Source organism: Trachemys scripta, chromosome 17, assembly GCF_013100865.1.
Source record: "Trachemys scripta elegans isolate TJP31775 chromosome 17, CAS_Tse_1.0, whole genome shotgun sequence".
NCBI lineage: Eukaryota > Metazoa > Chordata > Testudines > Emydidae > Trachemys > Trachemys scripta.
The window spans coordinates 20,031,544-20,048,703 of record NC_048314.1 but is presented as its reverse complement, the minus strand read 5'-3'; the positions used below and the strand labels follow the sequence as shown (position 1 = coordinate 20,048,703).

Below are 17,160 nucleotides of genomic sequence, written 5' to 3'. Positions count from 1 at the left end.
TGCCCAATGACCTGTGATGGGACACTAGATACGAAAGAATTCTCCCTAGTAACGCAGCTCTCACCCTAGGTGTCTGGCTGGTGAGTCTTGCCCACATGCTCAGGGTTTAGCTGATCGCCATATATGGGGTCAGGAAGGAATTTTCCTCCAGGGCAGATTGGCAGAGGCCCTGGGGGGGGTTTTGCCTTCCTCTGCAGTTTGGGGCACGGGTCACTTGCTGGAGGATTCTCTGCACCTTGAAGTCTTTAAACCACGATTTGAGGACTTCAATAGCTCAGACATAGGTCAGGGGTTTGTTACAGGAGTGGGTGAGTGAGATTTTGTGGCCTGTGTTGTGCAGGAGCTAAGACTAGAAGATCATAATGGTCCCTTCTGACCTTAAAGTCTATGAAAGTAGTCCAGTGCACACAAGCAGCTGCCTCACCTCTACCAAAGTGACTCTCCCCCCCCCCCACACACTTTTTTTCCCCCCTGAAAACCATTTTATTTAAGCCACCAAGAATCACCAACTAAAGGCAGTAGTATTTAATTTCTCTTTTTTTTTCTTTTGAAAAAAGTATTGTTACAAAACCTAATACAATTAAAAAGCATTTTAAAATATATTTAGGAAGTAAACTGGTTAAAGCATTATGTAGGGTATAGTCTCATTTTCATATTTAATTCTACAAGGGTTCAAAATATTTCCCCCTACCTCACCCCTCATGGCAGTAAAAAACACCACACAAAAGATTTATTTGCTCCCAGCATTTATAAAATACTTTGACACAGCACTACTAGAGGGAATGAGGAAAAAAGGCAGGGAGCACAATGTTTTGAGTCCAGTGCTCCACTTCATTTTAATGGGAGACTGCAATGCACACAGTGTGACGGCTGGGTCTTGAGGTCCCAATCCAGCAAAGCACTTAAAGTATGTGCTTTGCTGGATCAGGTTCTGGAGAGCCACTGTTGGTACAATGGAAGGAAGGGTAATACTGCACCAGTGCATAACTGTTCTCCCACAATAAAAACAGTAAGGGTAAAGGTTGCATATTTTAAGACAGCATTTTTTAAATATTAAAGCAAACAATCTTTAAATAGTGATTTCTATATGTAAACAGAACTCTTGGGGTAGAGTTCCTTTAGTGGTTTTTTCACGGTCCATCATCTGAAATTTCAGAAATTCTGTCGATCGATTTAAGGAGTTCGGCAACAACCTGCAATGATTCTGCTCCAGAGACCAATTGCCTGGAATTTAAAAAACAAAATACTGAACAGGATAGGGCAGATTACAAGTAACAACGTTACCAGAAGAGGGGTCGATATGCAGAGACAAAGAACAATAAACAGGGCATTTCAAACTTATTTATATCAGAGAACATTTATGCAACTTCAGTTGCTAAGAAAAAACAGTTCACTTGAATTGCAAAATTCACTGTAAAAAAAACAAACATTTAGGTAGATTAGGATTAACATTTACATCATTAAAAACCCTAGTTGTACAAAAGCTTATTACACAGAAAATGAACTTAATTTTGAACAGCCAGTGAAAAATCTGAATTGTGTAATTATTTTCCTGCAGTGTGTGTACAAAAACTGAGCTACTGTAGGTGAACTAGAAAGTGAAACTGAACAGTATTTACACCTCCACCTAAGTGAAACTGAAATTCAAAATGTAAACAAAAAGTGAAATCATGATCTCATGAATGTCAACGGAAAAGCCTCCAGTACTAATTTTCATTTAGTCTACAGACTCCTGTTAGGACAAGTTCTTTATTTTACAGTTCTCTTTATAAAGCTGAACTTACTTTATTGAAGAGCGTGAATTTGTAATTACTCTCAGAAGATTCTGCAAGGCAATATCTGCATTTTGTTTCACTACAGCCAAACTAGCAGACTGGCCAGTCTTCAAGGCTTCATTCTCCGTCTTGTAATTTTTCAGCTGAACCTTAGGAAGAGTTTAGTTTATTATAGGCAATTTTCCTGGAGCAGATGCACATTTATTTATATAAGATGGCAAGAGAAAACAATTCCTATGAGTACTTGAATGCTGCTTTTTGGGGGCTAACTTAGGGCTCTCTCCATTAGGAATTTGTGCCATCTGCAAGATCATGGTCTCCACTTACAGGGATCAAAATTCTTCATGTGATCTCTGATCCAGGACTAAACCTTGGAAGCCTTTACCAGACTTGAAAGCATTTGTACTAGTCCCACCAAATGCTTCTAACCCTGGCAGGTTGCTAGTTAGCAGTCCCAAAACCTGCTTCATTCTGAAAATCATCTTGCTTCTGCTTCCCTTACTCAATTTTAATTCTGATATTAAAGCAGTGAATTTTCCAACTCATTTAGAAGTTAATATTGGATATCAGAAAGCTGAACTTCCAGGTGGTGTTGGGGTTACTGTCTTCTCTTAGCAGTGTAAAATAGAAGGCACTAAAATCAGTTCAAATTTAGAGAGTGCATTGGGGATGAGGAAGAGATTAATCAGAATAATGCGATTTTAATGTCTATCATGTAACATACCAGGGCTAAAAGTTAGTGTTTATGCCAATGGAAAATGAGAAATCCTAGATTCTGTGGAATAAGAAGCCTCACAATAGTTACTGGTCCCATGGCGCACAAGTTCTAAACTTTGGAGTTGTGAAATTTTTGGTTTACATTGACTTAATATACATTCAATCAGAACACAAGGACATTTTATAAAAGATTCACTCACAGGTGAATACTTTTCCAGTAGCACTGTTATAAACTCTATTTAATATCAAGATATGTTCACGTGAAGTTCATACAGTAAGAGAACCTTAAAAAGGAGAGGACAGATTCATACCTGAAGTAGTGCATTTTCCTGTTTCAGTTTTATAACATTATTTTCTGCTTTCACAGCCCGTTTCTGGAATACAAGATACCAAGATTATTTATACTGTGGTAGTGCCTAGAATGCACTATGCATTTTCCTAATACAGATGAATGTATAAGTCTTACCTCAAAGAGACCAAAATAACATACTAAAAATATAGGGAAGGGATATAACATACCAATCAAGTGATCAAGGCCACAATACATCGCTTCCTTCTGAGTAGGGAAAGAATTTACTCACTATAAACAAACAGATGACTTAATTACCAATTTTCTTGCAGGCAATGCCTATATGTAAATATCTGTAAATTATGTGCAAGTTGGGTGTTTCCAGAAAGCTACACAGAAACAGCTGAATATAAGTGATTAAGACTCTTTAATCAATCATGCAAAGCCCTGACTCCTGTATAACTGAGGTACTTTTGGAGTGGAACTCAGCTCCTTTTCATGTTAGCAGCCCTTGCTTCAGAAGTGCTGTCAGTAATAGACACTTGATACTATGAAAAGTGATAGACAACTTGTCTCCTGAATAATGTAAGGGAAAAAGTTGAACCAAAGTGTCAGAGTTGAAAAGAGAATGTTACCATTACTCAACCATCCTTCCGCCTGCATTGCTTATGCTTCCTCCAGTGTTTGAGGAGGAAAACAAAAACCCACAGGGCAGCCCTGATCATGGATCTGTACTATAAGAACATAAATAAATATTTACCGTCATCAACTGGAGATTCTCTTCTACATGCTGCACCATTGCTTCTAGATCCCGGGCCTCTTTTTGCTCTTTAATCTTGTTCTCTTCTAGTTTTTTTTCAAGTGTCTTTACCCTTGTTAAAAAGAGAACAAAGTAGGCATTTTTATTTGCATTCAGTGGGAGAGAGTACAAAGTGTTGCAGGCAAGAAGATTCTATTATAAATATTTTTAGAACATCCTAGATAGAGGCTTCAGTATGACAAAAATGTTCATTCTAATGCACTATAGAAACTCCACCCACAGAATTAGGTTGGGCCTCAGGGGATTCATTTGTTCAACATCCATTAGCGTTAAGGATAATTATACAGCTGAATCTCTGCACAACACATCCATTCACTGTCAGTCTATATTATGTTGTTTTTCAAGCCATTCTGAGGTGTGGTCGGTGGTGGTGTAACAGTCCATTTTTAGGAAAGTGTGAATTGCCTCAGTATGTGAAGCAGCATGGTGCAGTGGACAGAGGAATTCCTGAGTTCTAATCACAGCTCTGTCACTGACTCACCTGTGTCCTGGGGAAATTCACCTAACCTCCCCACCATCAATTTCCCTATTGGTAAAATGAAAATACTTATTTGCCTCACAGGAGCAAAGTAAGGATTATTAATACATCACTTTGAAGGTCTGAAGTGTTCCAATAGGCAAGTTTGCCCTCATTGAGGAACTGAGTTGGACAGGAGTTGGCTCCAATTATTATTAAAAAACAAGACACCAAATCAGACAAACATTCTACCTACTTTCCCGGATTTCTTTCTGAAAGGAAATCCAAATGATTTCTTAGAAGCCAAAGTTTCTCAACTGAAATAACCCTGTAGTGAAATTGTCATACAATAGGACAAACCTCTAGTCTCCAACCTTTTTACACCCAAGATCACTTTTTGAATTTAAGGGCATCCCAGGATCTCTACCCCATCACTTCCCCAAAGCCCCTCCCCCACTGCTCACTCTCCCACACCCTCACTCTCTCTGGGCTGGGATAGAGGGGGTTGCGGTTCAGGAGGGGATTCTGGGTGCAGGCTCTGGGAGGGGGTTCTAGGTGCAGGAGGGGGTATGGGATGCAGGCTCCGGGAGGTGGCTCAGGGCTGGGTGGGGGCAGCCTCCCACCGGGCAGCACTTACCTCCACAACTCCCAGTTGGTGGCGTAGCGTGGCTGCTGCTAAGGCAGGCTCCCTGCCTACCCCGGCCCCACACCGCTCCCGGAAGGGGCCAACATGCCCCTGCGGCCCCTGGGGGAGAGCGGGGGGCACACAGCTCCATGCACTGCCCCTCTCTACAAGCACCGCCCCTGCAGCTCTCATTGGCCACAACTCCCCATTCCCGGCCAATGGGAGCTGCGGGGTCAGGGCAGGCAGGGAGCCTGCCTTAGCAGCAGCCCTGCTGCACCACCAGAGATAGCAATCGACTGGGAGATCCTATAGGATTGACCAATTGATCATGATCGACCAGTTGGTGACCACTAGCATAAACGGTTACAAATCTTGTTTCATTCAGTTACGATGTATAAGGATATCAGCATTTCATCTTCATTTATCAAGTTCATGATTTCTTTTCCACTGTAGCATACATACTTGTCTGTCTGAATTTCAGAGAAGAAGTGAAGCTGGTTAATCTTGCTTCTTAGTCTGGCATTTTCTTCTTGTAGCTGCAGAAAAATACTCATTAGAAATCAGGAATGTATGGTCTGGTGATCATACTGATCTTTTTAACATGCAAAAACCAGCATGGATGAAACCTTCCAAGTCTCACTTTTGGAGCTGGAAAAAATCTTGGCAATTTCCATGAACTAAATTCACTAACAAATATTTAAAAATATATCCTCTCAAACAAAACCAAAATAATAATCTCCATTTCAGAGGAAAAACATGAGGCATGGAGAGATTAAGTGAGACAAGTGTGTGCCTGGATAAAGATTTTATTGCCATGAATATATGGAGAGCGATGAGGGGATTTTATAGCTCACCCTGAGTGACTATAGAAACCTTTGTGCTGTGCCACACATCATCATCAGTTTTAACTTCTGCTCTATAGAAGCGTTTAGAACTATTTCAAGGGTTTCATTTCATATTCCTCCAACGCTGAAGCCAAGTCGCCTTAAGACCATTCACAGACTCCAGTGAAAACGCAGATACATTTTCAAGGCCCTTTAGGGTGACCTAAAATAACTTTTCTGGACCATGCGGAGGTGCAAAGTTAAGCTCCAGCACTTCACAAACGGCCAGGACACTCTGGAAAGCCAGGGTGGGGGAGGTCAGAACTTCTGCTGGTGAGCGAGAAGCTGTTGAGCTCTTCGGGCCTGGGAAAGGACTCCGAGGGCAGTGGAAGCTCTAGGGCTCTAGAAGCTCTACCCGAGGCGAGCTCGGCCACTTACGTCTCGGCAGGCCGGCGGCAGCGGGTGACAGGGCCCCTCTCCAGCTTCCCCGCCGGACGCCAGGCTCTGCTCTGCGTAGCCCAGCGGGTCACTCTCGTCCAGCTGCCACGGCGCGGAGTCCTCCAGCCCCGACCAGTCCGGGCGGGCGCCGTAGAAGGACTCCAAGGCGCTGGGCCCCGGCGAGGCGCTCCCGGGACCGGCCCAGTGGGCTCGTTCCACGGCGGCGGGCTGGTAACACCCGCTCCACTCCGCATCCTCCTCGTCCGGCCGCGTGTCGCCCGCGCTGGGGTCCGGGAAAAACGGCTCGTGGAGCCGCAGGGGCGGCGGCGGCGCGGCGGCCTGCAGGGCGAGAGGGCGCAGGTGGGGACCGCGGGCTGGCGGGGGGGGGGGGGGGGGAGTCGCGCGCCAATCACCCACCCGCCCCCCCGGTACCTGGGGGCTGGCGCCGCGCGGGGCCGCGCCCCGGCCCTGGCTCCGCACGAACTCCCGGAAGGAGAAGGGGTTGGCCGCGCCGGGCTCCTCGCCTGCGGGGAGAGAGGGGACGCGTCAGCCGGGCCGTGCGGGGCGGACTCGGGACACCCCCCCATGCCCGCCCCCTCCCGGCTCTCACCGCCCCAGAGCTGGGGGTTCGGGGAAGGGGAGCGGGGGGCGCGGCTGTGACCCGCCATGGCCCCCGTCGGCTCCCATCGGGGCGGGAGGCAGGGCCATTCCCCGCCTGGGCCCGCCCTGCCTGGGACTGACCAACCAGCAGCCACCGCAGGTTATTCCCGCCTCCGCGCTAACCACTGAGAACCCGCCTCCGGACACTCAGCCCCGCCCCTCCCCGGCATGGGCCAACCAGCAAACGCCGCCAGCGGCCGCGGTTAGCTCCGCCCCGGGCGACGCACGTGGTTTCCGTGCCGGGCAGCCGGGCGGAAGGGGAGGGCGGAGGCTGGGGCTTCCCGGACATAAGATGGCGGCGAACATGGTGCGGTTTCGGGGTGGCGCGTGGGGCCCGCTTCGCAGGTGAGCGCAGCCCCCTCCCCCACCCGGACAGTAGTTGAATAGAGCTGCCCATGACCCCTCACCCTCTCTCCCCCTCCCGTTGGAGCCCCTCGTGACCCTTCACCCTCCCCCCCCATCAGTGACCCATAACCCTCCTCCCAGAGAGTCCCCCCAGCCTCTCCTCTGACAGGGGCCCCAAGGCCCTGGCTCCCCCTGAGCTCTTCCTCCTGCCAGAGCCTCAAGAATCCTGGTCTTCCCCAGTGCCCCCTGCCAGACACCCCCCCCACACACACACTCATCAGTGAATCCTAATCGCTTCACCATCACCTTTCTAAGAACCCAGGTGCCACCCCCAGGCTCTCCTCTGACAGGGCCCCCAAGAGCTAGGTCAGGGATGTCCCCTTCAGGACGCTGCACACCCCTAGCTGCTCCTCGACAAGTGACCTCTCAAGATCCCCCCCCCACCCCATGTCCTGGGGCCTCACATCCTCCAATTACTGTTGCTGAGCTCTGAATAGAGTTTCCGCTGACCAGATCCTGACCTGCCCATAAATAAGGGTGTGTAAATGAAAGCACATCTATCTGTCTCACCTACCCAGCCTCCTTCGCTTGGGGCATCGTGCAGGGCTTTCCTTTGCCTAGAAACCCATTCGCTCAACCCCATGATTGTGGGAACATTTCAGCCTCCTTCGTAGTTTGCTGAACGTTGAACAGCCCTTGATGGACAGAATTGGACACCTCAGCAACCTTCTGGCAGTATGACTGTCACTAGTGAGCTCAGGGCCAGTTGATTCCATGTATCTATTTAAGTACTTATGTGGCCCCCAGCACTGTAGTATCTGAGGGGATTTTTATCTTCTCACCACCCTAGCAAAGTAGGGAAGTGCTATATTCCTCACAGTCAAAGCATCCACTCTCATTCGTTACTGAAAGCCTGTTTGATGAACTGAGGTCTGGTGCACTGTGATTAGGGTTTTTATACAAATGTCTATGATTGGTCTAGGTTTGGCTTGGCAGCTTACAGAAAATACAGCAGTGGTGGTGGCTGCCCCAACGTCCCTCTCACTTCTCCTCTGCCTGGAGTGCCTAAGCCTGTCTTCGCAACAGTTGACGGACAGGAGAAATTTGAAACCAAAGTTACAACACTAGAGAATGGACTGCGGATTGCATCACAAAACAAATTTGGACAGTTCTGTACTGTAGGGAGTAAGTACTGAATGACTTCAAGCAGGCAAGTCTCACTGCTCAGGGGAAGTTCTATGACTGGTGTTATACAGGCCAGACTCAATGATCACAATGGTCCCTTCTGGCTTTGTAATTTAGGAATCATTGCATTTGGATCGACCATATATAGAGGATCACATCCTGCTTTGGCACCAGTAGCCAAATTCCCATTGACTTAATTGGGAGCAGATTTGGTATTTAGGTACCAACGTGAAACAGACATACCTAATGGCTTGTCTTCACTGCACAGTTAACTTGAATTATCTACGCTGGAGTTATTCCTCTGGAGTTAGCCCAGCTCAAATGAGAGCAGCCATACTGCAAAATAACACTGGAGATATACTAAGTGGCTGAGTTAGCAGCTGATGAGTTGCGTTAACTTGAGCTTTAGCCTGTCCCCCGGTGGGCCAGCCAACGGGAGTTAAAAGCACCTCACTTGAGTCAAGGGGTTTTGAGTGTAGATGGGAGCAAGACTTGAATTATAACTCAAATTAACTTTGCAGTGAAGAGAAGTCCTTAGCGATATGGTAGTGAAATATTTACTTAGAAATAATCTAATGCATTGAAATTATGTTTTAAATTGAATGGTCTTTGCTAGTCATATGCATTCTCATGCTTGTAAAATCAGTGAACAGGCAATGGGGTTAAAATAAATATTAACTTTTTTTTTTTTTTTTTTAAATATAAGTTCTTATAAATTCAGGATCAAGACATGAAGCAAAATACCTTAGCGGCATTTCACACTTTTTGGAAAAGTTGGCTTTCTCTGTAAGTATTGTTTGTGACGATAAGGTTCCTAAAGCCTCTGTGTTAAATACTTACAAAAAACCTAAACTCGGTTGTTAGTATGGCTGTAATTATTCTCAGAAGGCCCAAGTCTGCTTTCCTTGAGCACCCAAGATTCTTACTGACTTACAGGAATCCAGCTCAAGTTCTATGCACATATTTGCTTCAAGTCGGGGAAAAAAAGAAAAGTGCTTCAGTGTATTAGGTCACACTAACGAATGGTAAATAGACACACATTTCATAAGCCTTAACGCTTTTTGTTTGTTTTTTGTTTTTCTTTGGTTAGTCCACAGCCCAGTTTGGCAGCAAAGATGAAATTCTTCTGACCTTGGAAAAGCACGGGGGTATTTGTGATTGTCAGGCATCAAGGTACACATCTTACTCTGTAGTTCCCCACGCATGAACAGTTGTCATGATTGCTGACAGCGACGCAGCATAACTGAACTTGATTTTCTGTTCCATCACAACAATGACTTTGTTTTTGAATAGCAAGAGTAATCTCTTTGTGGCAAATTGCAAATTAGGATGCTAGTATGAACGTAAAATGAGAAGGAATTTTAGCGCTTTACTATTTCAAAGTACTGGGCAAATATTACCAGGAGTTCATATATTCCACTTGAAAACTGAATGCAAAATATCTTTGTGTTGCAGGGATACCATGATGTATGCTGTTTCTGCTGATGCCAAAGGCCTAGACTCTGTGGTCAATCTACTGGCTGATGTAGTACTGCAGCCCAGGTTATCAGGTGCAAGAATCTGAGTCTCTGTTTCAGGAAAGGATATCTAGACATTACATGACAAAATTATTTCAGTACTATCGTTCATTATGTCCTACTGATTTAAAGACTTTTGAGTATTGAAGTAACAGAGCAAACATTAGATTGTTATAGAATGTTTTTATTATGAACGTTAATGTGCTTAGACGGGTCAGTCATTTCCACTTCCTTCTAGCAATGGGGTTTGTTTTAGACTGTTTGCTTCCATCTGAGAAGATGGACAGAGAATAACATTGCCCTAGTCTGCAAATGGATCCAATCTATTGCTGCTTTCCTATATCTGCATGTATCTGAAGAAGTGGGGTTTTTTACCCATGAAAGCTTATGTCCAAATAAGAACATAAGAACGGCCGTACTGGGTCAGATCAAAGGTCCATCTAGCCCAGTATCCTGTCTACTGACAGTGGCCAATGCCAGATGCCCCAGAGGGAGTGAACCTAACAGGTAATGATCAAGTGATCTCTCTCCTGCCATTCATCTCCACCCTCTGCCAAACAGAGTCTAGGGACACCATTCCTTACCCTTCCTGGCTAATAGCCATTAATGGACTTAACCTCCATGAATTTATCCAGTTCTCTTTTAAACGCTGTTATAGTCCTAGCCTTCACAACCTCCTCAGGCAAGAAGTTCCACAAGTTGACTGTGCGCTGTGTGAAGAAGAACTTCCTTTTATTTGTTTTAAAGCTGCTGCCCATTAATTTCATTTGGTGGCCCCTAGTTCTTGTATTATGGGAACAAGTAAATAACTTTTCCTTATTTACTTTCTCCACATCACTCATGATTTTATATACCTCTATCATATCCCCCCTTAGTCTCCTCTTTTCCAAGCTGAAAAGTCCTAGCCTCTTTAATATCTCCTCATATGGAACCTGTTCCAAACCCCTAATCATTTTAGTTGCCCTTCTCTGTACCTTTTCTAGTGCCAGTATATCTTTTTTGAGATGAGGAGACCACATCTGTGTGCAGTATTCAGGATGTGGGTGTTTCATTGATTTATATAAGGGCAATAAGATACTCTCCGTCTTATTCTCTATCCCCTTTTTAATGATTCCTAACATCCTGTTTGCTTTTTTGACCGCCGCTGCACACTGCGTGGATGTCTTCAGAGAACTATCCACAATGACTCCAAGATCTTTTTCTGAATAAATAAATCTGTTAGTCTTTAAGGTTCCACCGGACTCCTTGTTGTTTTTGTGGATACAGACTAACACGGCTAACCCTCTGATACTCAGTGTTTTACTTAAGACTGAATAGTGTGGATGGATTCTTTCCCTCACCCATCTTAATTTGAGCTTCTTTGTTTCTTGACCTCCAGGATTCTGCTGGAGCCAACATCCCACGGTGTTCCTCATTGTCTGTGAAGGACCCAGGGAGTTCATTACCTATTCAATACTTTGGACAGTGGTTCATATCCTTTGTTTTCTCTCACTGTAGATGAAGAAATTGAGATGACTCGAATGGCTGTGCAGTTTGAGCTCGAAGATCTGAATATGAGACCTGATCCAGAGCCTCTACTAACGGAGATGATACATGCGGTAAACTGCTGTGGGATTTGTCTCACACACATTGCTCTCTGCACTACATGATGCAGTTTATTTCTCACCCTTTACTTAATTTCACTGGTGCTTTTTATTTGGGCTATAAACACACTTTTATTATGCTAACATAGAATTGGGGGAACATTTTGCTTACACTCTGTTTTGAAATCCTATATTCTGCATGAGGTAGAAAGTCAAGAAAGGGGCAGTTAAGGTTCCAACATAAACCAACGCTTATTCACACTGCAATCTTTGTATAGTGTGCTTGATACTTGCACTGCATGCTTCTTTTAGAACTTCCTGTCTCCAGCATTCCTTGTTTTTCCTGTTTGCACCTTCAGGATGACTACTTACGTTTCTGTAGTACTCTTTCTCCCCAAGGATCCAAGCTATTCATCTAGTACCACTGAAGTCTGGGCACACGCTCTGCTGGGGGTGGGATCTGAACAGCATCCTGTCCCTGGAAGTATAGGCTACAGAAACTGGACAAACCCCTGCTCTTACAAAAAGGGCCATGATACCATTAATATCCAGGTAGAGCAGACAGGGTCTTGGATTTTTAAAGCCTCTGAAAGTGTCATGTACATTTAGTCCATTAAATTTACTGTACCTTCCTCAAAAGAATGAAGGGCTTTGTTGATCCTGCGAGTCCATGTAGTCTAGATGTTTCAAACCTGATACTTAGACAGTTACCCAATCCTCTCCTGCTATAACTTATCTTTGGGAGGAGTGGGGAGGCATAAGTGAAATGATGCTCAATATGTGTTCCCTCTCGTACTGCGTCTACATTAGCCTAGATGTAAAAGGGCAGGGGAAGGCTCACATTGTAATTTTGAGGGAGAACAGAGCATTATGTGTTCTAAACTAAGAGTGGTTGTATGTTCACCCTCCCAATAGGCAGCCTACAGGGAGAACACCGTGGGACTCAACAGGTTCTGCCCCGTGGAAAACATAGAGAAAATGGATCGGAAAGTGCTCCATTCATATCTGCAGAATTACTATACACCTGACAGGATGGTGTTGGCTGGAGTTGGGATAGAGCATGAGCAGTTGGTGGAGTGTGCCAGGAAGTATCTGCTTGGTGTAGATCCAGTGTGGAAAAGCGACAAGCCCAAGCAAGTTGACAGATCAGTCGCACAGTACACGGGAGGAATCATCAAGGTAAAATAAAAGCAAGAACTAATCAGTGCGTCATGTGACTTCTTCTTAGAGTACAGTAATAGATTTGAGCTCCCTTGATTTCATTCAGAGTGGTAGATCTTCATTTTCAAAACGGCACTTCTTGAACTCGCAATAAGCAGCATTTGTACCCACAAAACAGTTAATTACGTCAGTGCTCATTTGTATATGCAGTTGCCTACTGTGCAGATACAAGTACAGGCTTATGAATGTGCAACAGCTCTGCGTGCGCCCATTGTGGCTGCCGCTGGGCAACCTGTTTGCTTTCTGTAATTTACTAGGCTACGCTCTGAAGGTGAAATTAAATCCTAATTAGTTCTCTCTCCCCACAGCTTGAAAAAGACATGTCGGATGTGAGTTTGGGTCCGACCCCAATCCCTGAGCTGACCCACATCATGATTGGGTTAGAAAGCTGTTCGTTTTTGGTAAGTACGGTCCCAAAATTCATTGCTGTGCACACCCTAAACTAGCAAAACCTTGAGCAACCATGTCATTGTTCAAATGTTGGAGCTGTTTTGTGTCTGAGAGCACAGATGCATGCAGGTAGCAAGGGAGCTTTTTCCATCCGTAGCCTATTGGGAGGCTGGGAATGGTTTTGCCACCCAACTGCAGGAGTTTGCTATCACATGTATCGCTAGTTAGAGCTTGGAGATATGCACCAATATTTGTATGGCTTCTTGTGTTCATCAGGGGCCTTTCTCCTGGTTTTTTCCCTCTTCCACTTACCTTTGAGCACTGAGACACCCTGCACTGCATCTCCACTATAGAGATGACGGACTCTCTTATTGTGATTCAGGAGGAAGACTTCATTCCCTTTGCTGTATTAAACATGATGATGGGAGGTGGCGGCTCCTTTTCTGCTGGAGGACCTGGCAAGGGCATGTTCACCCGTCTGTATCTTAATGTACTCAACAGGTTTGTTTACCTCTCTTCCAAGGAATGCTGCCAAAAGACGTTTCTATGGATATGGGCCCTGAACAGAAGGCCTCATTTAAAAGCCTAAATGTGTCCACTTTAAAAATCAGCTCTTAGAAGCAGATGTGGCTTATTTGGGAGGAGGTGGGTGTAGTTCAACTGAGCACACGGGTGCCCTGGAATCTTATTGTCCTCCACCGGCCCATGCCTTCAACTCAGGGGGAATCTTGAAAATTAGCAGTTGATGCAACTGTTCCTGCACAGTATCCTCCTATTATAGAAACAGTGAGGAGCGGAGTAGAGGGCAGACATGCACAGAAGAAAATAATCAGGGGAGCGGAGACTTGTTCCTAATGATTGGACTGATAGTTTGAATTCCCATCAGCATTTAGGAATCCCCACCTTGAAGATGAAACAGGGAGTGTATTGTCTTTTGTTAGTTATAGAGCACTCAGATGCATGTTTTTGTACTTACAGGCATCACTGGATGTATAATGCAACCTCTTACCATCACAGTTATGAAGATACTGGTCTCTTGTGTATTCATGCCAGTGCAGATCCTCGACAGGTACGTGGCTCTTCTGTATTCCAGGTCATAAATTCATAAAAGGTAAGTCTGTCACTGACTTAATTTCAGATAGAGTAGCTCTTTCCATATTATCATTAAGCGGTTATCGGTTGCATATAACACATCAAACTTTAAATCATTCACCCCTAGAGGGTATGATATGTTGTTTTGCAGTGGGATTGCATGGTCCTAATGGCCAATTCTAACTGTAAAATGTTATTGGCATTGTGAAAGTTTACCACTCTGGAAGAGGGAATCCTATTTTCCCACTTAGCTGACTATGTATAAAGGTGAATTGGGTTTATGTATTCCTGACCCACTGCTATAAACATCGTCCCCAAATGGCTCAGGTGCTCTGCACAGCCTCACTCCCCTTCTGGCAAAGTTCCATTCGTATTGACGGGAATTGCTGCTGTGGTGCCCCACTACAATTTTCCTGTACTCGTGCAGTTCAACGAGGGAGGGGTTTGGATCTTTCAGACTCCAAAAGGAGAAAGGGGAAAGTCACGCCCTGCTGATTACTGGTTTTTGATTTTTTTTTTTTTGTTAAACCCAACTTGAGAGAATGAGCAGGCATTGTTCTGTTTTTCTTTCAAAGACTCGCTTGTTTTTACAGGTCCGAGAAATGGTGGAAATAATTACAAAAGAGTTCATTTCAATGGCGGGAGCAGTGGGAGAGGTAAGTTGCCCGAACTCTGTTTTATGCGCGTAGTCTCAGTACTGAAATACCATGGTGATGAGCCCTAGCTAGGCTGATGAATTTCATACGTAAGCTTTTGAATGTACATTTTCTGACTGTTTCATGTCTTTAATAGTCTAGTAATCACAAGAGAATCTCCACAAGGAGACAGGTGTTTGTAGCTCAATTTTATGTGTGTACAGGTGGCAAATATCTACGTAGAAGAAGGGACCCTTTGCCCAATCCTGACTTCACACCACTTCGTTTTGGAACCATCTCTGTTAACTTCCCAAGCACCTTCCTTTTCCTCTTAAACCCACCTCTGCAGACTCATTCCGGCTGTAAAGGCCATCCCCAGCTCTAGATTTATGCTGACAGCAGAATGTGATGTTGATGTCTCCCAGTTATTCCTGGAGGAGGAGGACTGTGTACAGCAGGCAGAGTAGTTGCCAGTCTTGAGACCAGTCTAAAGCAGTCTGCTGTATTTTCTGTTGCCATACAGGTGGAATTGGAGCGAGCAAAGACCCAGTTGAAATCCATGCTTATGATGAACCTAGAATCCCGGCCAGTTATCTTTGAGGATGTAGGAAGGCAAGTGCTGGCAACAAACACAAGAAAACTCCCTCATGAGCTGTGCTCTCTCATTGGTGAGTAAACCCCACTGACTTTGTGCTGACCGTGTTGGGCTGTAGGTGCACTCCTCTGATGCCTTCGTGCAGGAGCTACCTCGCAAGTTCAGGTGGGATAAACACTTAAATCCTGTACTTGATAAAATGGGACCTTTTGGTAGGGTGCCATTTCTGCAGTTCTGGTCCAACTCTTCAGCACGGTGGGGCTCCTTTGGGCTCTTAACCCCCAGAGTGGGGGGCAGGGAAGTTTCAACGGAATCCCCCAATGGCAGCAGTCACTCTAGGGATTAGATATTTGTTTGTCGGTTTTGGGGCAAATGCCCAGCTCACCTTGCTGCTGACGGTATTTCAAATATGGACAGCAAATGTAACCAGTGAGGCGATGAAGTCTGAGCCAAAGCCCATTGAAATCAATGGAAAGACTTCAGATTAGGCCCTTATTGTCTAGTGGACTGGAAAGCCAGGCCATCCCAGCGCTCGCATGGACTTGCTCTGTCTGGCCAAACCACTTAATGTTTCTGATCCTCTGTTTCCCCCTCTGTAGAACAGAATACCATCTTTCTCACTTCCTGGGGTGTTAGGAGGGAGGGTGACAGTGCAAATGGAAGTGCTCGTGTTGCCCCCACAGTCCTAGGGTGTGTTTACACTAAGCAAGGCTTAGAGACACCATCAATTTGATTTTTATATTAATTTAAGAGCCAGCCTCATAAGGCTTTTATGGGCAACCCTGGGAGTAGCTCCTCCTCCTCATTCCTGTCTCTTCTATCATCTGCGTGTTGCCGCTGAATTTATTTCAGCTTTGCTGCTGTCATTATGGAGAAAGGCCCTCTTGAGTGGGGCGTAGTGCATGAGTGATATGGGCCAGTTCGTGTACCAAAACCAGAGCTACTGGCCTGACACAAAGCACTCTCAAAAAAGGTTTTCTTTGATCTCAAAATAATTGTGGCAATTATTTAGTAGTACAAAAAATCAGAGGGAAATGCAGTTGTGAACTGTCCCCCTTTAACTGGGCGTACTTGTAATACATTGACTTAATATCTTCAAAACATCTCACAAAGTAACCCTCACAACTATTTGCAAGCTAGCTCGGTGCTTCTGTTTAACAGAAGGAGAAATCTGACACACAGTTTGTCAGAGCTGGGATTAAAATGCAGGCATTCCAAGTATAGATCCGGCATGATGATATTATTCAGCCTCCAGGGCAAAGCTTCGATCTCTGTTTAAAATGCATTTGAAATAGCTCTTGTTGTCATCGTCTGCAGGTAACGTGAAACCCAATGACATCAAGAGGGTGGTTGCGAAAATGCTTCGTAACAAACCGGCAGTGGCTGCACTGGGTGACTTGACGGAATTACCTACGTATGAACACATTCAAGGAGCACTGTCTAGTAAGGACGGGCGGCTACCTAGGATGTATCGGCTTTTTCGATAAAGCAGCAAATGCTGTCTAGAACAGGAGACTTACCTTTTTTATACATATTGTTCTTTGGATTATGTCAATGCAAAAAATATTTACATGCACATGATGTAAATATGGAACTTTTCTTGTAGCTGAGACGGCTTCAGGTGTTCAGAATGTGAAGTGTTCATGTTAATATAGGTTTACAGACCGGTCCCAGCTCTGAATGAGCACTTTGGCCATCAATAAATTCTTCTGCCTACCACAGAAGGCTGTGTGTGTAGGCCTTTCTCTTGGCACCTTGAATAGCAGTGTGGCAAAGCAAACCTAACCACTACAGGTGAAAGGGCTACACGTATTGATCAATTAGCCAAGATCTTACAGTTACCACTTGCTTTAAATATCCAGTATTGCAAGGGAAGTGTGTTCATGTTACTTTTTCTTCATAAGTATGCGCATTGGTGGTTGTAGCCCAAAATGTGTTGTACTCCTTACTAAAGGAATAGATTTAGGTGGAGTTACACTTCATAAGTCAGTT

The 17,160-nt window shown here is 44.9% G+C and overlaps 2 protein-coding genes across 3 annotated transcripts; one reads left to right on the top strand and one right to left on the bottom strand.

Annotated features, from left to right (window-relative positions):
- Positions 1-510: 510 nt before the first annotated feature.
- Positions 511-6,670, bottom strand: ENTR1 (endosome associated trafficking regulator 1). Of its 2 annotated transcripts, none has more exons than XM_034793308.1 (8): positions 6,556-6,670; positions 6,378-6,469; positions 5,946-6,284; positions 5,146-5,219; positions 3,542-3,653; positions 2,804-2,866; positions 1,785-1,918; positions 511-1,224 (listed from the first exon to the last, which is right to left on the bottom strand). In XM_034793308.1, the coding sequence occupies exons 1-8, from the start codon at positions 6,611-6,613 to the stop codon at positions 1,131-1,133; spliced, it is 966 nt and encodes a 321-aa protein (XP_034649199.1). In that variant the 5' UTR covers positions 6,614-6,670; the 3' UTR covers positions 511-1,130. The 2 variants fall into 2 exon arrangements, with proteins under 2 accessions (XP_034649199.1, XP_034649197.1); XM_034793306.1 differs by having other exon boundaries at positions 1,785-1,924; positions 6,556-6,666.
- Positions 6,671-6,807: 137 nt separating this feature from the next.
- On the top strand, positions 6,808-16,892 carry PMPCA (peptidase, mitochondrial processing subunit alpha). Its single transcript, XM_034793305.1, has 13 exons — positions 6,808-6,950; positions 7,933-8,135; positions 8,842-8,921; positions 9,226-9,308; positions 9,591-9,685; positions 11,150-11,250; positions 12,151-12,414; positions 12,765-12,857; positions 13,229-13,347; positions 13,825-13,915; positions 14,532-14,594; positions 15,097-15,241; positions 16,486-16,892. The coding sequence occupies exons 1-13, from the start codon at positions 6,898-6,900 to the stop codon at positions 16,653-16,655; spliced, it is 1,560 nt and encodes a 519-aa protein (XP_034649196.1). The 5' UTR covers positions 6,808-6,897; the 3' UTR covers positions 16,656-16,892.
- The last annotated feature ends 268 nt before the right edge of the window (positions 16,893-17,160 follow it).